The sequence below is a fragment of the Neophocaena asiaeorientalis genome, unplaced genomic scaffold, assembly GCF_003031525.2.
Source record: "Neophocaena asiaeorientalis asiaeorientalis breed wild unplaced genomic scaffold, Neophocaena_asiaeorientalis_V1.1 scaffold275, whole genome shotgun sequence".
Lineage (NCBI taxonomy): Eukaryota > Metazoa > Chordata > Mammalia > Artiodactyla > Phocoenidae > Neophocaena > Neophocaena asiaeorientalis.
In genome coordinates, this window is record NW_020173679.1 from 1,841,281 (window position 1) to 1,866,688 (window position 25,408).

The 25,408-nt window shown below is 55.4% G+C and overlaps 1 protein-coding gene across 3 annotated transcripts in view; it reads right to left on the reverse strand.

Moving 5' to 3' along the window:
• Positions 1–413: 413 nt before the first annotated feature.
• The window catches only part of PAX7 (paired box 7), a 99,159-nt gene continuing 74,164 nt past the window's right edge, over positions 414–25,408 (reverse strand). For 2 of the 3 annotated variants that reach the window (XM_024749872.1, XM_024749871.1), the window contains exons 8-9: positions 7,645–7,891; positions 414–529 (exon numbers count right to left, since the gene is read on the reverse strand). In XM_024749872.1, coding sequence (XP_024605640.1) covers positions 414–529; positions 7,645–7,891 — 363 coding nt within the window. Of the gene's footprint in view, positions 530–7,644; positions 7,939–22,458; positions 22,478–25,408 lie in introns of all 3 variants that reach the window. The other variant, XM_024749869.1, reaches the window with a different exon arrangement.

The window sequence follows — 25,408 nt, forward strand, 5'->3', positions numbered from 1 at the left end:
TCTGGCCAGGGGACCAACTGGAGTTGGGTCCAAAGGGCTCCAGGACGTCATCCCAGACACCATCCTCCTTTGGGCGCTCAAGGTACTCTCTATTCAGGGTGAGCTGTGATCTCTGTGTCTGAAATGGCACAGAGGCCACGACAGGATTTGGCTGGGGGAAGACTGAAGGCTGACCAGAGACCCTCCTGGGGGGACAGTGAGGGGGCAGACTCCAAGGGGGTTACTCCAGGTCCCTCATCACAGGCAAATGGTGGATGGGCTGTTCGTCTCCAGAGCGCTGGCCATGAGAAGGGAATGGGCTCCTTTCCTGGCCTCCTGGGACCCCAGGGCGATGAAGGGACTGAGGCTGGGAGGCTCAGGGATCAGTAAGGGTTAGGCTGGGACTTGGGCTGGGGCAAGTCGCCCCAGGGGCCCTAGTAGGCCTGGCCAGTTTCCACAGGCAGGAGTCCCAGCACAGCCGAATGTTCCCCGAGCTTCATGCGACGCTGTGTGGAGAGGCTCACGTTTTTGGCCAGGTAATCAACAGCAGCTGGAAAAAAAAAAGATAAACTCCTAGAAATTGAGGTTCTTTTTGCCTATTACTCAGTCTGCCCCACATCCGTTCACCCATCCATCCATCCATCCATCCATCCATCCTCCATCCATCCATATATCCATCTATCCATCCATTTATTCCTTCATTAATTTATCCATCCATCCTTCTGTCCATCTATCCATCTCTTCTTCCATCCATCCATCCATCCATCCAATCATATATTTATCCATCTATGCATTGTCCATCCATTTATCCATTCATCAGTTTGTCCATCCAGTCCTTGCCTCTCCATCTGTTCATCCATACATCCACCCATCCATCCATCCATTTCTTCATGAAGCTCTTTCTCTCACTTCCTCTCCAATCATTCAGCACGTATTTGCTTAACACATTATTTACCCAGCTCTTTCGTGGATTCTGTAGGGAAGTACGGAGGGTATCACATTGTTTAGTGAAGAATTAGCTCCTCTTTCCACCTATCCCTGCTCTGGGGGACATCCAGTGAGTCCCATGGCATCCAGGTAGTAATGAGGACAAGGTCCTTCTGCCTTTTTTGGACCCTAAGCCCAGCTCATGGATGAGGCAAAGCAAGACCTCATACTCAAAAATCAAAGGAGATTTTTCCGGGGAGCTGAGGGGTCCACGCAGAAGGAGGAGCTAGGAGCCTGTAATGCAGGGAGTTGAGACGTTCAGCCTTGTCCTTTCTGGTCACCCAGAGGAGAAGAATGAGAGTTTGAGGGTGTGTACTTGCGTGTGGTGAACTGTGGGAACGAGAATCTCCGGGATGTAGTAATGGGCACGGACAATACTTGTACATGTATGTGTGCACCGAGGTGGGTGAGCGGTGTGTACCTACATGTGTAGAAAAACAGTGGGAACACCTGTGCATGTACAGGTAACTGCACAGGTGAGCTCTACCTAAGCTAGGTCCATGTGTCCGGGTGAGTGTGTTTGTGTGTGCAGGTATGTCTACGTGTGTTCTGTCCTCACTGTCCTAAAAGCCTGCCTGGGGCTGCAGCAGAAATCATCCCTGACCAAATGACGACTGGCACGTGACCAAGGCCTCTTGAAAGGCACAGAGATGCCACCTCCCAAACCAGAATCTGTGGCTGTGATCAATCCAACCCCTGGACCCCTCGGATCCAGAGGCGAGAGGAAGATGGAGAGGGGACTATGGTAGGAATCACGCGGCCTGGCCCAACGCCCTCTCTGTCACTTGCCCACTGAGGGGCCCTGTAACACTCTACATGTCTCCTCAAGGTTGGGGGCTCCTGCCTAGGATGGGTGGGTAGAGACAGGAGGTGATGGGCATGGCTAGAGTGCAACTGGGGAGGTGAGATGGGCTGTATCGATAATTGAGCTCCAGTGGGACTTCCCTGGCGGTCCAGTGGTTAAGACTCCATGCTTCCACTGCAGGGGGCTCAGGTTCAATCCCTGGCTGGGGACCTAAGACCCCGCATGCCACCCGGCATGGCCAAAAAAAAAAAAAAAAAAATTCTAAAAAATAATTGAGATCCAGGAGGCTGTATTGCCTAGGGGCTGAAATGACCTAGATGCAAACTGCTCCTGTCAACTCTCCGTGTGTGATTTGGGGCATACCAACTCACCTTTCCAAGCCTCAGTTTCCTTGGGAGATAATAGTAGCACCTAGGCTGAAGGGTAATTGGGATTAAATGAGAAAATGTATATAAAGTGGTTAGCTAGCACTGTGCCTGGTACATAGTGAGTTGGATAGATGTGGGCTCCCGGGATTGGGGCTTAGTAAGCAGACATGCCCTTTGATGGTGGCAAGAAGGAAAGGAACAGTGAATGGGGCAATTCAGAGGCCCAGTTACCTCCTGCTCACGTGGCTTTGGGCAAATCACTTTGCCTCTCCAGCGCTGTTTCCTTGTCTGTAAAATGGGGAGAACAAATTCCAGGCTCCTCAAGGGCTGTTACGAGAATCAAATGAGATAATGGGCTTTAAGATGCCGGGCACGGAGTGCTCAGGGCATGGCCTCCTAGATTCCCAAAGGATGTGCAAGAGCCCTGGGGTCTTTCTGGAGTGTGTGGACCCTGTGCCCCTCAGCTTCCCAGGCTCTAGGGACTGAATTGGGCCCCTTGGGTGCTGCCTCTGAGGTCATTCAGCCTCCAGGCTTCCAGCAGGTAGGACAGAGTGGTGGTGGCCTGCCTTGGACCTAGCCCTTACTCTGGGTGAGGGTGGGAAAATCTCCCATCTCTGGCCTCAGGGGGACCCGGCAGCTGTGGCCACACCATCTCAGCTACTCGGAGCCAGTTTCATCTGGGCTCCAGGTCCTGCCCACGAGAAGGCCTCACTGTCAGGGTGGTAATAGGAAGGGGAAGAGGGGAAGCTAACGTTTCCCCAGAGCTGGCTCTCTGCCAGTCCTGTTTTAAGCGCTTCATGTGCCTCGTCTCATTTAAAATTCTCGCAACAACTCTGTGGGGTTGGTATTATTATTATCATCCCCATTTTGCATATGACAAAACTGAGGCCCTGCCCTGACAGACTGCATAACTTGAAAGATCCCAGGGCTCCTAAATCATGGAATCATAATTCAAATGCAGGCAGTCTGATGCCAGCTGCTACTCACCCCCGACCAACCCCACCCAGCAGCCTCCTATAGCATCACCCTTGTTCGTGTACAGCACTTCAGAGTGTATGGAACACTCTATACCCCAAAGCCTGCAATGGCCCCATTTTCTACTTCAGGAAATGTAAGTGACTCCTCTAAGGGCACAGCTCTTCCTGCAGGTGGGGCAGAAAGGCCTGGCTTTGAATGACAATGATGGATGGGAAGCACTAGGTACTAGGCGGACAAAATCTCATCTGATTCTTTCAACAGTCCCATGCTTTAGATACGGTTGTTCCCATTTTACAAACATGGAAACCAAGGCTCAGAAAGATGGCTGGCCCAGAGGCACACGCATGGCACGTGAGCTGGAGGAGCCTGAATTTGTCCTGCTTGTGCCTCTGGGCACTCTGTCTCTTCCTCTTTAGCCTCTCCCTGTCACCAGCCACAGCCCTGCGCACAGTAGGTGCTTGTTGTCAAGATGAGCGAGGAAACACCAAGCCAAAATCTACCTACGACCCAGCCTACTTCAAGGTCACCCGTCATCCTGCAGAGTCTGCCTCTCCCTGGGGTCAGGCCGGGGTCCAGCGAGGGGCAGGGCTGTGACATTTCTCATTATGGCGTCTGTCAATGGCCCTTCCTGTCCTTCTGTCTCTCTGCGTCTCCCCTCTTTTGCCTCGCGCCTGAGCCTGGGCTCTAAATGTCTCAAATTAGATTAATCGGGAGTTGGCAGGAGAGGTGGCAGCGATGCCAACCAGTAAACAAATCTCAGCCGTCAGCGTCTCGTCAGCCCGCGGCCCCAGAGGAGGACCCTTCTAGACACAAATTCTTATTAGACTTGTCAGATCTATTAAAATTCTTTTCACACTTCTGCGTTCTATCAGCCCCATCATTAGTACGGCCCTGGCCTCTGGGAACACCGGGGCCGTATTAATCGGCCATGTGCCCCGTCCCTGCCCCCCTGCCCCCACCCCCTTTAGGGACGGGGAGAGATGGATGGATGGACGATGGCAGGGAGCAGGAAAGGAAGGTGTGAAGGTGTCCCTGGGAAGATGAGAGGCCCGGGAAGAGGAGGTGGACCCTGCTGCTTAAGTTTGGCTCACGTGACTCCAGGCACACCTGAAAGTGATGCTTTCCGTGGCTAAAGGTGTGGCCGTGTGCACGTCGATACATACCACCTGGTGATCTCAGGCAGCCAATCTCTCTGGGATCCCATTTCCTCATCTGCCCAATGGGAATAATCCTGCACCCTGCACGGGGTGGCCGTCAGGATGGAATGCCAGACCCACAGTAGATGCTCAAGAAACCATCATTTCTCCTTTCTTTATACACATACATCTTGAATAGTTCTACCTTGAAGCTATGTATAGACACACATTAGTGAATACCCACAGAGAAATAAATCTGTCCATGCACAGGTGCATGTGAAGTTGTACACATAAATCCACACCCAGGTGGGTCACGGTATGCATCACTACTCAGGATCTTATACAGGTTTGTGGTTTGACCCAAAGAGAACTAGGTTTGAAGTTAGGTGACCTGGAGTCCATCATTCACTTTCTGTGTGGCCTTGGGGAAAGTTCCTAGTCTCTCTGAGCCATAGCTTTTGCATCTGTAACCTGAGAGCAAATAACCTGGGATTTTTGAGGATTACACGAAATGAGGAACATGCATGTAGCCCAGTGCCCAGTGGGCTAACCTCATGCATGGGGCGGATGTGAGAAGATGACAGGTGGTCCTGGGCATACACAGCACGGCTTGGAACATGAGGCTCTCACACATGGGCTGTGGGAGCCCAGTCATAGGTGGGTTCGGTCACCCATGAACATGGGGCAGTGGTCAGTGGGAACACCGTGTGTCCCTGGGTTGTCCCAGGATGTCAAAGGTGAGGGGGATGGTACCAGGGGAAAACATCAAGACGATGGAGTCTAATCCCTGGGCCCCCATTTCACAGATGGCAAAACTGAGGCTCAGAGAGGCAGGTGACTTGCCCACACCGTGGTGGTGGAGGGGCAGACTCTCCCTCAGGCCCCTCCCAGCCTGCCCTTGGAGCCTCTGTGGGGTGGGTGGAGGGGTATGGGGTCTGAGTTGGGAGTGCAGGAGAAGGTGGCCCAGGAGGTCCTCTGAGCGACCCTGGAGGAGCCAGGGGAGCAAGGGTGGAGCTAGAGGGGGAGTGAGTGGGAGGAGGGGGAGCCAGAGGGAGGAGGGAGGAGGGAGGATGGGGGGGTGAGTGGGAGGGTGAGTGGGGACAGAGGAGGAAATCGCTGGCCAGCTTTTCCCCAGCAAAGGGGAACAAAACTCCTTTCTCGCCTCCTGGGCCCTTTTCCTTTTGATCCCCCCTCCTTCACGGCCCCCGTGCTGACTTTGGGGTTAATTTTATTTCCGAGTTGGGCAGGCGCCCCTGGAGTGGGGCACAGGGCTCCGGGTGTGACTAACGCCTGCCCCAGGCCAGGGCTGCCGCCGCCGCCACTGGAAGCTGCTCTAAACTCTTTATCAAGAGCATGTGTGTCCCGCTCCGTGCCCGGGAACACGGGCTGGGGCAGGGGGTCACCCTGGCCCCTCTGGAAACACTCCCGTGCACATGTAGGCACCCTGCTCTCAGACATACACGCACACGTGTGTTCTATGACCCCATGCACACACATTCACACAGACACAGTTATACGCACAGACAGCATCGTGTGTTCACACCCAGACGCACAACTGGACACCAGTACACACAGCCACACCTATGCACACACTCAAGCAGACCCACAGCCGCATGTACGCTCTGCACACACGCATACTCCCCAATACACTTACACACTCCAGCGCAGGCACATGCTGAACACACATGTACACACTGCAACACATGTTCGTACGCTTACACACACCCCTACACACATGCACACATATCTGTTATACATTCCACACAGCGACGTAGGTCAAACACAGGCACCTACATAGACACTGAGCCACACGTACACACGTCAACACACGTGCGTATGTGCTGTAGCCACATATACTCACGTGACCAAATGTATGCAGGAGTGTTAACATACAAACCCACATGCGACCACGTGCACACGATATGCTCATGTGTACCCACACACGTGTGTCATACACACATATACCCACATGCGCCACTCACACATTCACATATATACGTATAAACATACTCACCTATATGCAAGATGTGTGCACTTACACGTGCATGCCGAAACACCCACCCACACGCACACACACAAACTGTAAGGTATCCATGACGCATGTATTCGCACTCGCCCAGATACACGTATGTGAACACGCACATATACAGGGAAGGGGCTGCGAACACGGCTGGGAGGCGGAGGCCGGCACAGCTGGCCCTCATTTAGCCGTGGGGGCCAAGGCTGCGTGAGGAGGGGTGGGTGGGTGTGGGCTTAGGAAGCAGAGGTCAGTGGGGCTGGGTCAGGGCTACACTGAGGGCAGAGAAGCACAGAAAAGCCCTGGGGCTGGAAGGTCACACCCTCTTGTCACATGCCCTTCTGATCGGTTTGACACCAGCAGGTGACGCCTTTGCCGGGGGCGAGGCAGGAGGGGCAGCCTGTGACCTTGGCTCCCCCGGCTGTCTTGACTGGCCCTGTTGCTGCCCCATCCGTCAGTCCGTCCATCCCCGTCCAGCTGGAGGCTGTGGCCCAGCCCGCCTTTTGCAGCCTTCGGTCCGAGGGTCTGCCGTCTCTAACCCCAGGCCAGGTGCCAAGGGTGTGGCAGCTGGGATGGGGGCCTGAGACCAGCTCACGGTTTGGGGAAACCAAGGCTGAGGATGGGGGCAGGGGAGATAACTCAAGATACTGCCTTGCCCTATAGCGGAGGTGGGGCGGGGAGAAAGGGGCAGGATCTCTCACGCGGCGTTGTCTGACACCAGCACACATGGCTCTCCGGAGCACTTGAAATGTGCCTGGGGCAACCGGGGAACTGAATGTTACCTTTTGATTTCATTTTATCCAACTTAAATTTAAAAACTGAAATTCGCTTTAATTTAGTGGTTGGGAAACTTTTCAGTATATTTGGAACAACTTGGGTGTGTAAATCTACTTCCTCAGTTGTAAATCTGATGCAACTTAAATGCAGATCGAGTATTTCCAATGAAAACAGCATCTGAATGAAAACAGGCTGGATTTCAAAGACAGTGTACGAAAAAAAGAATGTAAAAAAAAACCTTCTTACTAATTTTGTACGGATTACACATCGAAATGATCACCTCTTGGATATACTGGGTTACATAAAAAATGTTAGTAAAAATCATTCCACTTGTAAAATGTGGCTACTAGGGAATTTTAATGACACTGGTGGTTCGTATTATGTTCCTATGGGGCAGCGCGGCTCTAAGACAGTAGTAGTGTCTCAGCATCCTCCTCGGACAGCCGTTCCGCCTTCTTGGAGCTCAATTTCCTCACCTATGAAATGGGCACCAGCACCCCAGCACCACCTTGCTGTTCTCTACACATAAGTGGGAGGTCCTTGGAGGCGGGCGGGGCAGGGAGAGGGAGGGGGACGCCCAGGGCGCCAGGCACTCACTCTGGCCATACTGGCCGTACTGGTAGCCAGCCACGGGGTCCACGCTGTAGCCGGGGGTGCTGTAGGTGGGCGGGCAGTAGGACTGGGAGGTGGGCAGGCTGTCTCCCGGCTTGATGGAGTCAGCCCGCTGGCTGCAGCTGGCCGAGATGGAGGTGGCGGAGTCCAGGCCGCCGTGCAGCGGAGAGATGGAGAAGTCGGCCTGGGGCTGCGGCGGCACTGCACCGGGGTTACTTAGAATGCTCATCACCTGCGGGGAGAGACCGTCAGTGCTGGCGCCACGGCGGGCGCGCGGGGCTCGGAGGAAGGACCTGCAGACGCGAGGGTGAGCAGGGGAGAGGCCGGGCTGGCCTTGGACAGGCCTCTGCTGGAGCTGCTCCCTTGAGGTCCCTGCAGCCTTGAGATCCTCCATTTACCTGGCTTGCCTGCCTCTGTGGGTAAGATGGTTAGCAGTTTCTCTGGTCGAGTCCTGGCCCATGGAGCCTCCCTCCACTGAGAGCTTTTGCGGGCAGGGCAGGCGTAGTTCCCCTCTCTATTCCTAGGCCTGGCTCTGAGGGGCACCTTGTTTCTGTCTGCTGAATGAATGAATGCATACATGCATAAACAAATGACTGACTGAACCAGCTAATTACGTCTCTCCCATCAGACTGGGATGCCCCCATCTTCCAACACAAAGGTTAAAGACTCTGGATCTGTCCAGCTTTACTCCCCCGTCCTATGCTACTATGCTCTTGCCTTTGGGCTTCTGCCCCTACATGGCCAATGCTTTCAAATAGCATTGATTCTGGCAGCTCCCGGATGTCTGTGACCATCACCCCCTTCCTGCTTGGCCTGGTTTAGCAAACAGGAACTCACCATCAGTGCTGGCAACCCCAGCTGACAGGGTGAGGCTTGTCTCTAGAAACTCAGCTTAAAAACCTGGTGTTGGTTCATCTGTGTGTTCACTTATTCATTCAACAAACATGCATTGATGATGACTATGGCTCTAGGCCTCAGGCCGGGTCCTGGGACTTCAGAGGACGAAGAGCCAGTGGTCCCTGACCTTGACCGGAGGAGTCTCTGGGTCTGGTGGGGGTGGCAACTAGCAACAGCTCATCAGAATATGGAGTGATGAGGGGCATGGTAGAGGCAGCAGAGGGGGCTGTGGGAGCCCAGAGGAGGGCACCCAGGCATCCCGGTGGCCCAGCTACTGGAGACAGAGTGGGAAAGGTGGTGCAGGCAGCAGGTGCGGGCGGGGGGGAGGTGCGGGTGGGGTGTCCTGGTCAATCCAGGAGAGATGACGGGGAGGGGGATAAAGAGGCAGCCCTTGTGGACCTGACCTGCAGGGCCCGGGATCCTGATGGCCTCTTGGTAATGCCACCCTTTACGGGGAGGGAGGCCCCAGGGCCGGGGTGGTCAGTCTTGCTGATAATCTGCTCAGCACGGAGCTGAAGGGCCATGCTGCAATCCATGCTGGGCATACGGTGTGCTCTCTGATGTCCCCACGCACCCCCCTGGGGAGAAAGCAGGCCTCGGGCATTGGAGCAATGATCTTTTTGCCAACTAGACACCTTGTGAAAATTTTCACCTTCCCGTTTTTGACCCATCCCTGCCGCAGGCATGAGGCCTGGGCGGGGTGGAGGGCATGGACGTGGAATCCTCAGGCCAGGGGCAGACGCTGAGCTCCTCCAGTTACTGGCTGTGCAGCTGCCAGGGGTCCCTTAACCCCTGTGACTGCCCCCATCCTTAGAGTGTGGCTGGGAGGTTGAGACAGGCTCTGTGTGTGGAAAGTGCTCAGGTATCAGCAGCCCCAGATCCTCTAATGCTCCTCTTCCCCTTCTCCTTACCTTTCCCTCCTCTTAGCCACAGACTCGTGTGACTCTCCCGGTGCAGAGCCCTGCAGAGAGGTGTGAAGTAGAGCCATAAGGCCCATTTCTAGGATGGAGAAACTGAGGCCTGCGAAGGGCTGTGGCTTCCCCAGATCTCACAGCAGGTCTGCCAGGGAGCAGTCCAGGCCTGACCCCACTCCCCTGATGATGGCAAGTCTGACTCTCCAAGATGGGTCTTAACCACGGTAGGGGTTCTCACCCCAGATGTTTGTTCCCTAGCAGCTGTTGGTGGGAGTGTGCAGTGCGGTCCCTCACCCCTGGGGGGCCTGGTTCCTCTGGAATGCCATGAGCACAGCCTCCCCCTGACTCTTCCCACAATGTACCCAGAACATTCCCCTCAGCCCTGGGGGTCACCCCTCCTCCTTTCTTTCTCCACCCTCTCCCAGAGCCAAAGTCAAGGGCACCAGGCCCGCTGGGGCTGGACTTTGTCTCTACCGCAGCTGGGGGGGTTTAGGTGGGACTTCATGGGGTGTCAACCCAGTGAGATGGCAAAGACACACGGGGATGGGTCTGGGAGAAGGAGACACCTGGACTAGTTTGGGTGTTTTTAGGGAGCTGAGTTCTCCCAAACTCACTCTTTGTTGAACATACTTCTGAGGCCTCTCTCATGGCAGGGTCCACCCAGGGGTGCTGGTGAGAGGGACCCGGTGAAGGGGGTGGTGTGTGAGGACGTCTGATACCGCTGAGCTGGGTTTGTTGCTCTCTGAGTGTTGAGATGGGGTCCTGGGTCCGAGGAATTTGCTGGTGTGTGCGTTTGGTGGGCCTGGCGGGGGGTGGGCGCGGTACTCAGGAATCTCACACTGCCCTGGGGTTAGGAGACCCGATTCTCTTCCAGGTTGCCTGTCAGGTTCCCACCTTCCATCTGAATTAAGAAAATCACCATCATCTCATTCCCTACCCCATATCAACACTAACCCTGCTCTTCCCTTCAAGGAGGCCTGGGCCCCAGGAATAAACTTAGAGGCTTGGGGAAAACACACAGGGCCCCATTTCTTTTCCTTCAAAACGACAAGTGTGGGGCTGGGAGACTCTTGTGAGGGTTTGTCAGCTCTGGTGAGACCCCAGTTTAATCCTTACCTCCTGCGCAGCACCCAGATGCCACCCCCAGAAAGGATGGGATGGAGGGTACAAATCGGTTGTGGTTAGGTTGTGGTTAGGGAGAGGAGATGGGTGCTTTGGGGGATGGGCTGGGAGCTGTGCATAGACCCAGTACTCATCCTGCAAGGCAGAGCCCTATAGACAACCACCACCAAATCTGACGACATGGAAGGCTTGAATTATCTGTGGCTCCTCATACCTCCCAGATAAACAGGGCAAAGTCTTCTTGTGACTGGACCTCTACCTGCCTGTCCCAACTCCTCCCACCCATTCCTACCTTGCACTTTATGGCCCAGCTATCCCAAACCATATAGTGTTTCCTGAAGACATCCTTCATTCATTCACTTATTCATTGATCAAAACGTTTCCCAGGCTAGAGCTAGGGCTGGACTGTGAGCTCTTTGAGGGCAGGATGGAACTGTGTTTCATCCATCATTGCAGCCTCAGTGCCTACATTGTGCCTGCTACATACTATAAGCTCAGAAAATCCTATTGAATTCATACATATTCACTTAGCAAATATTTATTGAGCACCTAATATGTGCCAGACACTAAGCCAGGCGCTGAGATGCAGTAATGAACAGCAGCAGCTCCACGACCTCCTGGAGCTGTCAGTCGAGTGAAGGAGGCTGACAACAAATAAATGGACAAATAATATAATTTATGAAACTGATAAACGCTATGGAAGAAAAATAGAGTATGTGGAGTAGTCAGGCAAGACCTCCCCAGAGAGGTGAGATTCAGCAAGACCAAAAAGAACCAGCCAAGGGAAGACAGAGCAGAGAGCTTTCCAGGCAGAAGAGTCAGCAAGTGCAAAGGCCCTGAGGTTGGAACACCTCAGGTCTGAGACATAGCAAGAAGGTCAACGATAAGACTGAAGATCCTCGGAGCTGCAAGACTTCCTGGAGTGCTTTGTCAGAAGGAGCTCATGTGGTGCGCAGTGGCTTGGGGGGCTTGGGCCCTGGGTCATTAAGAGGCTCAGAATCAGCTCAGGCCCAGGGAGCTCTCCTTGTAATGGGATTTGTTCAATGGGATTTGCCCGGGACATCAAATCAAATCCACACCTAGGGTAGGTGTGAATGGGGGCTGTGCAGCATGTGTCCGCTCTCTTCCAGAGCGCCTGGAGGCCTGGGGATCAAAGGGTTTCCCTTGCATCCAACCCCTGTCTCAAGGCATGACCACTTCCAAGCTGATGGGATTGGACCCATCTAAAGAGTGGTGGGAGCTTCCCTGGTGGCGCAGTGGTTGAGAGTCTGCCTGCCGTTGCAGGAGACACGGTTTTGTGCCCCAGTCCGGGAGGATCCCACATGCCGCGGAGCAGCTGGGCCCGTGAGCCATGGCCGCTGAGCCTGCGCGTCCGGAGCCTGTGCTCCGCAACGGGAGAGGCCACAGCAGTGAGAGGCCCGCGTACCGCAAAAAGTAAATAAATAAATAAAGAGAGGTGAGAGAGGAGAGCACTGAATGACTTCTCCAGCAAATGGGCTATTACCCCCGTTCTGCAGATGGGGAAATCGAAGCACAGGAACGTGAAAAGGAGTGCCTGAGGTCACACGACCAGTAACTGGCAGAGCTGGGATCTGAACCCGTGTCTCCCTGACCCCTAGCTGTGTTCCTTCCCCACAGCAAGCTGTGTTGGAGAGCACGAGAGAGAGAGGCCCTCGGCAACCGCACTGCACAGAGCCCCGCAGGCCTACGTGGCCCTCGCCGGCCTGTGGCTGGCCCATGGGCCCCCGGGAGTCCCTCTTTGCCCGCGGAAGCAGGAAGCGTTTGCCCAGAGTTAGGGGCCCAGCCGAGGTCTGGGGCCTGCAAACTTTTGAACTAGAGGAAGTCCTGGTCTGATGCGGTAATCCACCCCCCTCAAGTATGCTAAGGCCTCTCCCCCGGTGGGTTTTACTTTTTTCCCCGGTGACCTTGCTTTCACTAATGTATTACTTCTTGGTACGTTACCGTTACTAACTCAAAATCAATACCGACCTCCACATCTGTAAGGTTTTATCTGAAGGCAAATCTCTGGGCTGTCTGTCAGGCTGAGTGACAGCCATCCCTTCCTCTCCCCCTCTGCCCGCCATGCCCCCCCCCCAAGCCCCTTCCTCTCCCTCTGCTCTAAATCAGTCCCAGCCTCCACCAGACTAAATCAATAAGGGGCCGGTCTCGCCCCGCCACCTTCTGCCGCCCGGGAGAAGCTTCTAGGTTTTGGGGGGTGGGGGCTGCGGGAGCCCAGCATCAGCCCCCCTCCCACATCCTCTGCTCACCGCCCCCTCCTCCGGGACGTGCCGGCGCTCCCCTACTTTAAAAGAAGGGGATGGGAAAAATGTAATTAATTCCCTCCGCTCCTGAGCTGGCCCCGAGGGCCTGGGACAGAGGAGGCTGAGCTGTGAGATCTGCACCCTCTGTGATAACCGAACGTGGCTTTGGAAGCGAGGCTGCAATTAGAAGGGGTGATCACCGTCATCGGGGCTCCATGGCCAGGTTCAGGGTGGGTGAGTGGGCCCATGGCAGGATGCAGGGGGGGAGGGAGGGGCAGTGGCCAAGACTGGTGAGGTCGGGACAGTGGACCTGGAGATGAGACTGGGGTTAGAATGAGGCCAAGGACCACGGGACCAGTGACCAGGCAGCAGGTGGGGAGCCCCGCCTCTGCAATGCCAGAAGGGGACCCTGAGGCCTCAGAGGGACAGCGGTTTCACCAAAGACACTCGGCCAGTGAGTGCTCTGAGGGGCTTCCCTGCAGCATTGGGGGCCAGGATATCTGCGTGAGCGTCCATGCTCTGCCACTGACTAGCTGTGACCATGGGCAATTTCTTTAACTTTTTGGACCTCAGTTTTCTCGTCTGTATAATGGGAATGATAGTAATTGTAGCTACCTATAGGGTTATTGGAAGTAACCCTTCCAATGAGGGTTGAGTAAATGCACATAGGATGCTTACGCAGTGCCTGGCATGTTATTTGTTCTCCGTAAATGTAAGCTCTCTCCCTCCTCTTCCTCTCCCCCTACATTCCACCTGGATTAGATGGGACACGGCTTGAGACAAGGCAGACACAGGGACCTCCTCCCTGTCAGGGACCCTGTCTTTTCTATCTCTTCTCCCCCATGGGGCCTGGCACACAGTGGGTGCTTTCTGAACGGAGCATCACTCTGCCTGCACTCTGAAAAGGGAGCAAGGCATGTGTCACATGGACACATCATACCCCTCCGGGGGATGGTCTGGGGAGGCCCAGTTCATGGCTTGCCTTGGTCCCCAAGGGTCCCTGAATGTGCTCATTTGTAGAGAGTGGCGAATCTATGAAGTCTCGAGCTGAGAACTGGCGAGGCCCAGAATTCACACACCCACACAACACACACACTGCACAGAGCAGCCCACACTGCACCTCCACAGGGACACACACCTGCATCCCAGAAGGTGAGACAACTCAAAACACCTCTTCTCCAGATCACCACATGGCTTTTCATCAGAACTCCGATAAACTGTCATGATAAACTTCACGTACACTCACCTACCCTTCTTAAACTCATCAATGCACTTTTGTCCACACACCTGCACGTAAGCACATCTAAATACACACGTGAAAGCTGGGAGGCACCTCGGAGATCGGCACATCTTCAGAGATGCGGAAACGGAGGCTCAAAGAGGGGCAATGGTTTGCACTCGGGCAGCGTTGTCCCCGCAAACTAGCGGCAGTGTAGCCGGTCCTGGGGCTCACGATGGCCACCCCTCCTGCCGGTAGGCTCCGGTTTGGCCCCAGAATGACCGGCTGGCTTGGCACACAAGCGCTTTGATCTCCAAGCCTTAGGTCTGATTGCAGCCCCGCCTGGTCCACCCGCTTACTAACTCATCCTCCTGACTTCCACAAGAGCTGAGAGGGGCACGTTTGGGGAGCAGCCTGTCCCCATTGTCAGGGAGAGGAGGTAAGGGTACAGCTTGCCAGGAATGGAACACGATTTCCGTCTGCATTACATGAAATACGTCTCTTTGGACCACAGACTGTCCCAGGCTGAGGATGAGCCGGGGAAGCCCAGCTCATGACTTGCCCTGGTCTCTCAGGGTCTGGGGTCCGAAGTCCACCTCTGTGTCCAGATAAACCCCATAAGGGCAGGCTAAGGGCTGGGGAGAAGCCACAGGGCGGCTCCCCTGGGGTTTCTCCGCTCGGAGACCGCTTCTCCATGTTGGCTGCCCAGTGCAATCACCTGGAGGGTCTTTTAAGATGTTGACGCCAGGACCCCACCCCTTAGAGCTGCTGATTAATTGGTCTGAGGGTCTGGGAATGGAGATTTTTAAAAGCTCACTCCTCCAATGATTCTAGTATGCTGCCAACTACGAGAACCACTGCTCTCAGGTCATCACTATTCTTGCTACACACACAGTATGACTACACCTCCACACCCAGTGGGTGAAATCACGGGCACGCACACAGAGTACACACAGACACTCATACCGGGATAAGCACGGCATTATACAGACAAGCCAACACGGACACACAAAGAATGTGACACATGAACAACTGCCCACCCCTACGCCATCCACACACTTCGCAGACGCACACGGGCAAACAGACCTACACACACCACACAGTGCAGACACACGTCACACAAACGCACACCTGCCCATCCCGCCGCCTGTTCCCAGCTCCATGCTGGGATTAGTGCAAGCGAGAAATCACCCACCCGGATAGCCGCCCACCACCGCTGCTCCCCCTCTCTCGCGCTCAATTCTCCGCTAAGAGGATCTGGGCGCCCGCCCCTCTCCCTGCCTCCTGTGGACAGCGGTAATGGGCTTTGGGTGCTGACTTTGAGCATCCGAACAAGATTTCCCGCAGGCCCCCCTGTCGCCGCCCCCCACTTCGCCTTCCATCTTTCTGCTTGTGGCCCTCGCCTGCCGCACCCTCCACCAGCCACATCTCACACAGCAGCCCCCCGCCAACCAGGAGAGCTGGTGCCCAGGCAAGCATCCCTCCCCTGCCCGACCCCAGCCCCAGCCCCCTGACTCCTGTTCCCCTCACGCTTGTCCCCACCCAGTCTCCCATGAAGGCCATTCTCTTGCACGAGCACGGAACCTTACAGTTTCCAAAGCCATCTCCCTTTAAGCCTCAGAACCATTCTATGAAGTGCTGTTACCTCATTTCTCAGATAAAGAAACTGAGGCTTAGGAGGGGCTCACCCAGAATCACCTAGGGGATGAGCACCGGTGCAAGAACCCTTGACCCCTGACCTTTAGTCTGGTACTCTTGCCCTGCAATGGCTGTGGTCTTCACTTACCATATGTGGCTCTGGGTCATTCTTAACACTGTGTATGTGTGTGTTGTGTGTGTGTGTGTATCATACGGGAGCACACGGGGGATATTGCATGTGTGAGGCTAGTGTGGGTGTGTACGCACGCAGGTGCACATGAAAGTATTGTGTGTGTGTATATTTGAATTTTGTATGTGTCTGTGAGTGTGTGTGCGTGTGTGTCTCATACGTGCACACATGTACACGTGAGAGTACGTCTGCAAATGTGAGTTCTGTATGTGTGCTCCTGAGTTCGTGTGATAGTATTGTGTGTGCATGTGTGTGAGTATCGTTTGTGATGCTCATGTGTGAGTGTTGCTAACGGGTACAGCACGTATGTCTGGGCACATGTCCGGTCTGCCCCTCTAGTTGATCTCACCAAGGGCACACACTGGGGCTTGGGGACCTCAGAAGCTCAGAGGGCACTCGGGAAACAGGTTGTCACTGACTGTCATCTCTGGCCAGGAGGGCCCTCCCCACCGCCAGAGTCCACCAGCTTCTCTCCTCCCTCCACGTGGGAGTTCCACAGACCGCACCCAAAAAGACTCAGGAGTCAGGCTCTGTTTGATGGGAGAGGAAAGCAGGGAGGATAATTTCTGCAGAGGAAGGATTCAGCCAAGACTGTGGTAAGAACCTCCTGGTGTGTGAAGGGAGATACTCTGAGAGACGAAGCCAAAAAAGGGCATCACTGAGAGAAAACTTTCAGCCCTGCCATGGTCCCCCTTTCTCCCCTGGGCACAGACTGACCTTGACCTTGGATTTGACCAAGAGCTGCTAGAGGCACATTTGCTGTCCTATTGATTCCCTGTGCCCATCACACAGTAGATGTCTAACAAATATTTATTGAGTGAGTGAACCCGTGAATGAATGAATTTACTTATCTTTTATCCCCAGCACAGGGCCTGGCACAGAGTTGGGTGGGTGAAAATAAACGGAAGGTCCCTCCTCTCCCCAGGGGTCCTTGCCGGCTTAGCTAAAGGCTGTTTCGAAAATGGCGGGATGCACAGAACGACTTCCCACTCATTGTCCAAGAAGCTAAGACTCTCTCTCTCTCTCTCTCTCACACACACATACAAATTTCCAGTGTTTGGTCTACAAGATGTCAACCTCCAAATATGTGGAAACTTCTAGAAGCATCTAGAAACACTGGTGGGGTGGGGGCAGACTTTGGCTTCCCCCTCCCTAGGTGGATCCTGGGTTGGCCCCAGTCTGAAGGGGTCTGTGCCAGGATGGGTCCAAGGGCTCCTGGTCCCTGGTGGGTGCTGGAGCTGATGGGGTGCGGTGGGATTCAGAGACCATTTCTGATGGCGTGATAATGGTGGATGGGGATTAGCGCAACTCCGCTCTCAGAGCCGTGGTGGGGTTGGAGAAGGAAGGGGCCGATCGCCGGGAAAGATATGACTATTTAAAGATAATGATTGCATAAATTTAATTAGCACACTTTCACGCGGCAAATGGCCGTTTTGTAATTAATGTATCTGGCCTTACTAAGCATGAAAGATCCCATCTCCTCCCCCTCCCCTCCAGCTCCCCCTCCTCTGCGGCCCTAATGAAAGACAGAGAGCAAGTGACAGAAACAGTTTGTCAGTGGCTCCAGGTGTCAGGGGCCTAATTGGCTGAGCTGAAGGGAGGAGGGGGAGCCGGGAGGGCTGAGGGGGGAGGGGGGCCTCCTTGACTTTGGCCGGGCCCAGGTTGGGAGAGGAGGAGGGGGACAGGGTGGCCTGGGCTCTCGGGCCCCCCTGGCGTGGTGGGAGTTCTCCCCCTCAGTAATTACCAGAGACGAGGACGCAGATTGGCCATGGCAGGGAGTGAGTGGTGGCAGGGAGGCCTCGTTAGTACCTGGGCAGACAAGCTGGCACGTATCACAACGTGTTAGGGACTCACGGCCATGATGGCTCAGGCCCTGCTGGTCCTCTCCAAGGAGTAAAGTCCCTTAAGTGGAAAGAACGAGTGAAAAAAGGAACAAACCTCAGTGTCCTCTTGTATGAAACAGCCCCTGGTTATCAAGAGGCTCACAAGGAAACCTGATCGTAGCCTTCCGTAATTAAGCACCTACTACGTGCCAAGCACCTACTATGGGCGGGCAGCACTGCCATCCACTCCTTACCACAGCTGTCAGAACAACGTGGATGTTCATCTTTCTAGAATTGGAATGCATTTCACCATCCATAGCACCTTGCTACGGCTGTGGTAGCAATGACACCAGCTGCGTGCAAAGGTTCTGTTGAGGTCTTCTGAGAAGATCAAGAAAGGACCAGCATCAAATCATCTTAGGTTCAATGAAATATGGGTATAGGCTGTTCCATGTTACAGATCAGGAAACTGAGGCTCAGGGGAGCTAAAAAAACGCACCCAAGTCTGTACAATCAGGAAGTGGTGGACTGGGGCTTGAACTCAGAAGATGTAACTCCAAAGTCGATTCCCTTTCCAGCATCTATCTCCGGGACCCCCCGCAGGGCCAGCTCGGCACCTCTCCTACACGCGTGGTACCACGCCCTGCAGGCTGCCTACGGTGCTTGCCGGGCCCCAGAGGGAAGTCTCTTTGTTAGGTGGGTATAGCAGTCAATTGCAATAACGTCCCCCAAAGTTAGAGCTGCCTGGTTTTCTTGTAGGGTGAGCCGGTAATGGGGTCGAGAGGGTTCCAGCCGCCATGCCTGACCCTTATGCCTTGGCCGCCTTGGTGGCTGTGTCCTCTCCCACCTCTCTGACAATGACCCTCCACCGTCTTCACCAGCTGCCCTCTGCCAGCCTCAGCCACCAGCCCCTGCCCCAGCCAGCCCAGCCCCTGCCCAGTTTTCTTGGAGGAAGGCAGGGCAGGGAGGCCTTGAGCCAGCCTCGGCCGGGTGGAGCAGGGCCCAGCCGGCCCTTTCCCAGACCAAATTCAATTTCAAAGTTTAATGGGTTTGCGGAGGAGCTGGGTGAGCTCACTGACGCCACTCCTTGCCGGCTGGGTGGTTCCGGCCCGGCCACCGAGCGAGCAGCGGCCCGGGCTGAGAGAACCCTGGGGTCCGTCGAGAGTGGCGGGGGCCCTGAGTGAGTGAAAAATGTCAGAGCAAATTGCTCTTGACAGCGTTAATATCTGCACCTCATAGCAATAATTACATGTAAATAAATAGCAAAATCACACTCAGCTGGAGGCAGCTTGGCGAGGACAGACGCTGCTAAGGACCAGCTGGGGACCCGGGATGCTCTGCTCCATCCTTTTCTTTCCTTCTTGGAGTCTCTGCTCCCTCCTCACCCTCAACCAGATTATTGCTGCAGCACAGAGCAGGGACCTCAACGTCCCGGCCACCCATAGTAGAAATGGAGGGGGAAAAGAAAACATGTGGGCCCCCCCATGTTCTCATCCAGCCTAGAAGAACAGCTGGACCAAGCATCCTCCCAGCCGCTTTCAGCACAGTATTCCGTCTCTGTGTCTCTATAGAGAGAGGCCTCTGAAATCCACATCTCTGCCCTGAGCTCTCTCCTGGGCAGCCCCCTGGCCTCGACCTCCATACATCTACCCCGATCCAATCCTCCTCCTGCACTCCCTGTATCTGTCTACGATTACATCAGCCTCTTGGTCACCCAAACTCCACACATCCAGTCATCTTTGCCTCTCCCTCGGTCCCGACACCGTGATGTTGCATGGCGTCACGTGCCATACCAAGCCACGAGAGAACATGGCACAACTTCCTGGAGTGTCGACTAGCCCTGATGCTAATTAATTTTATTGTGATGGTCAACAAATACAGCTCCACAGTGGCAAAGCATGCAAAATGAGCCTGCATTTTAAAGCTAATGCATACAAATCCGTTACAGCCCACCTCCAGGGCCTTGGGGGAACACACTTCGGACTTTGGAGAGAACTTTGAGAAGCCCAGTGTGCAACCAGTGTGCCTCTTGCTGCCACGTTTGGAGGCTTCTGGGTTTGGTTTTGTTCTTTTGTCTGTAAAAGCAAGGACCACGTCTCATCCGTGTCTGGGTTCACAGTACTTAGCAAAAAGCCTTCGGAGGTATTTGAGGGAGGAAAGAAAAGAAACAAAAGGGAAGCAAAAGGCTAGGAGGAAGGGGAGGAGGGAAGACAAGGGCATCAGAAGGTAGGAGACAGGGAGGAAGCTGCCGCCCAGGGAGTTGACACTCCAAATGAGCCCAGGGATGACAGGTAGCTGGACTGAACCCGGGGTTCCACTCTCTCCTCCCCAGAGGGACCCTGTTCTCCGGGGACCCAGCCTCCCTCCCACTTCCTGCTTCCCACTTCCCAAGAGTTAGGGCTCCCCTGCCCGGGGAGAAGGAGCTCAGAGGGCCGGCCCTCCAGCTACTTCACCGCCCTGCCTGCCTCGCCTGCACAGGGAAGGCAACGCGGGCTCCATTCTTTGCGAAACAAATATCTTCTCCGGAGCAGCCCCTGCATCCCACACCATCTTGTTTAGCTCACCGACTAATCCACTTATCGAGGATAAAGCGCCTGTGAATCCCCGTTTGATAAAGGCAGCCACAAAATTAGCAGAAACGTGCCCACGGCTCCGACGTACCAAACAACGAGAGTCTGGGGACGGTCACGGAGAGATGCCGTCTCTTTGCAGGCCCCAGGCTGGGAGAGATGCGGGAGGAGACAGCAGCTTTCTGCTGGTGCTGTGGGCTGGGAAGGCGGTGCCCTGGGTTATCTGAGAAGGGGGTTGGGCAAGGTGGGGTAGGAACCAGAATGGAGTGTCCACCCCATCCTCTACCGCATGCACCCCAATGCAGCTGGTTTCCCAACTCCCAGCACAATCCAACTCCACGACCCTGCGCTGACTGCACTTCCAAAGGTAACCACCTGTAATCCCAGCTAACAGGCTTCGGTGCTTACTCCATGCCAAGCAGGGTCCTAAGCATTTCCCGTGTTAACCTATTTTCTCCTCACAACAACCCTGTGAAACAGGTACTGCTGTCATCCACATTTTATAGATGAAGACACCAAGGCCCAGAGAGGTCAAGTCATTTGCTCAAGATCACACAGCTCGTAACCACCCATCCCAGCTGGAGAGTTATTATCTAAAGCTCTCCCATTCGACCACGACCAATTTGAACTCAACCTGCATCTCCAACTGTGGTCCCCAACTCCGACAGAAGTCCCCAACACCACCTGGCAGTACCCCCAACGATCCATGGTCCCCTCCCCTGCCACTATATATAAGAGCCTTCAAATGGCTGAAGGCTGTATGCTCCCTACATGGTTTGATGACTGTCTAATTCACCTCCCGGGGTCACTGTCAGAGCCAAAGTTGTTCTTCTATGCCCTATGTCCACCTTTAGTGCTTCTGTTATGAGGGCTGTAGGGTCCTCCCAGCAGGCTCCCAGAGGTCTCTCTGCTTTGCCCCAAGGGATTCCGGGCCCTTTGCTGACACAGCCTCCTAACCGTGGCTGCAGGATTATGAATATCACATCACACAGATGAGAAAACGGGGACTTGGATGAAAACTCAGCTCATCTGAGTTTAACTGGCTCCTCTGAGGTTGGCTTTGAGGAAGGGTCAAGGAAGAGGGAAAACCAGGCGGGGATTCTGGAAGGTTCGGTCCCTAAGCTGCCCACACACCCACCAGCTCTGGCTTGGGGAAGAGGGGCAGGTCCCAGGCCTTGGGGATGGGGACATTAATCACAGGGGAGCCCCTGTCAGGGTGGCATCTGGAACTAAAGGGAAACACTCATCAAAAGGCCAAGACTTTTCACCCTGGGCTCTAGGGGCTTGGAGACCAACCACTGCCACACCAGGAGGCCAGGGCTGGGAGGAGGGCATCTGGGGTTCAGGCCTGGGCTTCAGAAAAGGTCCCTGCCATGGACACCTGGACCATAGGGGAGAGAAAGAGCATGGAGAGGAGCGGGGCTCTGGCAGGTTCCCATGTCCCATTGGTGCTTGGCAGGAATCCCAGGTAAAGTTCCTTCCCTCCCCAAGGCCACACACCTAGGAGGAGGTGGGGCTGGCATTCACACTTGAGTCTGACTGCAGAGCTGGGTATGTGTCTCTCTCAAGTCCTCTGCCCCTTCCCTCCTCCAGCTTCGGGGTCCTCCCTCCTGTCTGGGCTCCCTTCCCCATCCCACTTCTGTAAGTTCATCTCCCTCCAACTGTGCCTCTGACTCTCCATCACTGCCGTCACCCCGGCGTCTCCCTGTTTCTGCCTTTTGCTCCCTATCCCGGTCCCTGTCTGCACACTCTCTCTCCTTTTCTTTCTCCCTGTCTTTCTTCCCATTTCTGTCTCTTGGTCTCTGGGTGTCTCTCTGTTTCTCTCTGTCTCTTCTCTCGTCCTGCCTCTCTCCCTCTGCCTCCGCCGCTTCTCCATCCCTCCCTTTTCCTGACCATTCTGCATATCTGTCTGGACTGACCTCCCTTCTCTCCACCAGCATCTCACACCCTGATTCTGTCTATGGGTCTGTGGGTCTGTCTGTCCACGTTCATGCCCCTCTGCCCTCCACTCCTACACACCTCCAACAGGGGGCGCCTCCCAAATCAGCCCTGGAGCCTAGTGTGCCAGAACTGAGGCCACTAGGCCGGGAGGCCAGGCCAGCACCCTGGTCGAGCTGGTTGTCAGCCCAGCACTGGACTACAGGCTGGAGGAACCCTCAGCCGACCTCCTCTGCTCCCCTGCTTCTTCCTCTGAGGGATTTCGGCGGCTTCCCTCCAAGGCCCCTTCCTTTCCCCTTCCTCTGCTGCCCAGGGTGGTCCATTCTGAGTCACTCAAGGAGCTTATGGGGCATCTGAGAGCTGGGACGGCATAACGAGGTCATTTTAGCCAGTACTTCTCAAGCTTTCCTCAACATGGGAATCCCCTGGGCGCCTGTTCAAGTGCAGACCAGACCCGGAGAGGCAAGGGTTCTGTTCTGGCAGCCCGGCACAGAGGACAGAATTGAATCTCTGGCATTGGGCGGACCTGGCTTTTGGATTCCAACATTGTCCCTTGCTGCTGACCTTGAGCTTTGCCCCTCTGACAATTCCAGGCCCTCAGGGCTCAGTGAGGACCAAATAGCTAATGGGGGCAAAAGCACATCGTTGACTCCTCTGGTTCTGAACAAATCGGGGATTTGTTGTAATTATTATGAACAGTAAAGGTGCTAGAGAAGTAACTCCATTTCTTTGGGAGCCAAAGCAGGGTGGGACCCCAGTTGGGACAGCCGCTTCCTCCAGAGGCCTAGAGAGGGAGCTTGGAGTTGGCTGGGGTGGGAGTCAGCATCCAGGGGGCTCAGGGAAGGATGCCTGGGCAGTTAGGAGTGGTGGGGGGCATTATCTGTGATAGGGAAGGGAAGGCAGCCCCTAGGGGAGGCTCAGGAACATCTGCCCCCAGGCTTCATGTCTCAATTTCAGCCTGGACCGTCCCCTTTGTGCAAGACACTTGCCAGGGCTCTCGTGGGACCTTAACCCTCCGATGCCGCAGGTCACAACCCGGTCTGGCAAGAGGGTCGCCCGCATGCTGAGTCTCCGTGCTCTCTGCTGGCCCCCAACAAACGAGCAGGATGGAGGGACAGGAGCCAGGCAGGGATGGGTCTCCCTCTCCTTGCCCGGTGCTCGATCCTTGGAAAGGTTGCCCAGGGCTTTGTGTCAAAGCAGGGATTGCCCGTGCCACTTGGAGCAGAGGCAGAGAGGACTGTAAATGCTGTCCACCGACCCCCTGGAAGGATCCGGCCATTGCCACACCCACCGTGCCTGAGTCTTTCTAGGCGGTGAGAAGGGTGGAGGGCTACCGCAGGTGTCTCTATTATAAAAGGAGGCAGTGGGTTAACTACTTCAAGGGAGCCTTCCAGCCCAGAGACTGCTGGAGAGGGGTCTCAGTTCAACTCAAACAGCCCTGCCCCTGAGTCACTTCCTAAAGAAAGGGCGCTGAGGGTCAAGGTGCTGATGCGATGCTGACAAGGTGAAGGCTCGCTAATCCGGTGCTTTCCACGTGACAGACCTCACACCAGCTGCCTCAGATGGAGCCTTCCTTAAAACATAGAAGAGCTATATTTTACACAGCAGAGCTACTGTCCTGACCTATCAGGCTGGAGCCTGGGAATTTCGGTTTTTAACAAGCGTTCCAGATCATTCTAAGAACCCGCTCTCCAATAGTCTTGACAAAACCAGATCCTGCCTGCACCCCAGAGATGGGGATTCTGCCTCCCCATGATCTCTGGCCCCTGCCATCATCACCCCAATCATGCTGGCTCTCTCTGTCCCAAACAGACGGCACCCTGAGGCTTTAGGCTGGGATTGTGAAGGTTCCCTTTTGCTCTCCCTTGACATAATCTGACCTCTTGTCACCTCCTGAACCTCCAAGGTAGACCCCAGTTTGCCAACGAAGGTGGTGGGAAAGCCAAGGTGGACCTCCAGCTGGTCAGTCCAGTCCAGCCTAGCCTGGCATCCCCGAGAAACATATTTCTCTTGTCAGGTGGGTGCGGGGGCCACAGATACTTCCCTACCTCCCCACACCCTCTTGTCTGGGGCATCCCCTCCTCTGTGGAGGCTTCTGGCGCCTGGTTTCCTTTGCTTTCTTTTTCTTTTTTTTTGCGGTACGCGGGCCTCTCACTGTTGCGGAGCACAGGCTCCGGACGCGCAAGCTCAGCCGCTCCGCGGCATGTGGGATCCTCCCAGACCGGGGCACGAACCCGTGTCCCCTGCATCGGCAGGCAGACTCTCAACCACTGCACCACCGCCCTCCTTTGCTTTCTTTAGCCAAAATAACTGGAAGGTTTTTGAAGGCAGGGACCGTGGGGCTGGGCATACGATGGATGCTGTGTCCAATGCGGACCCACCGCTGTTTATCAGACCCCTGCTATGAGCCAGGCTTTGTGCTGGGGCCACGCGCCCCCAGAAAAGCCTGGTTCTTGCTTTAGGGGGAGAGAGCAGTATCCAGAAAGTTAGAATTCAGAGGCAAATCTGTTACCCTGGGAAGGAGTGCGGCCACCCAGACTGGAGGACGGGAAGCTTCTCAGAGGAAGTGAAGAGGGCTTAGCTAAGGGATGAGAAGGGAGGGTGAGAACATCCCAGCAAGTGCATCCTTGGCTAAGAGGAGCGACTGAATGGAGGATGGGAATGAGGGAGGAAGCCCTCACTGGAGGTGCTACCAAGCAAGGAAGTGCCTGTCTGCGGAGCGCACTCGCTCCCCTGGCCCTCGGCCACCAGCCACCGTGCGCACGTCGGCTGGGCCGACGGAGGCAGAACCCGCTACCGCAAGCCCCGCGCCGGGCCCGGCGTTCCGGGCGGCGGCCAGGCTCGCTGCTGCTCCCCGATCTCAGGCCCGGGCCGCAGGAATTAAGCAGGCCGCCGAGCCCGAGCGCGTCCTTATCTCGGGGAGACAGTTGTTGGGAATCACTCTGACTGAGTGGTTTTGTCTCCCCGCATTTTCCACTGTCAGGCGGCCTCGGGCCATGGATCAAAGGCGCGCGGCGGCGGCGGTGGAGGCGGCGGAGCGCGGGGAGGGGCGGCCGCGCGGATCCGGCCCGATCCCCCCACCTCGATGCCCCCGCCCCGACCCGGGTCTGCCGGGCCGGAACCGCGCCCGGTCCCTGCCTGGAGCTCACCATCAGCGGGCTGGAGAGGAGAGAAGGG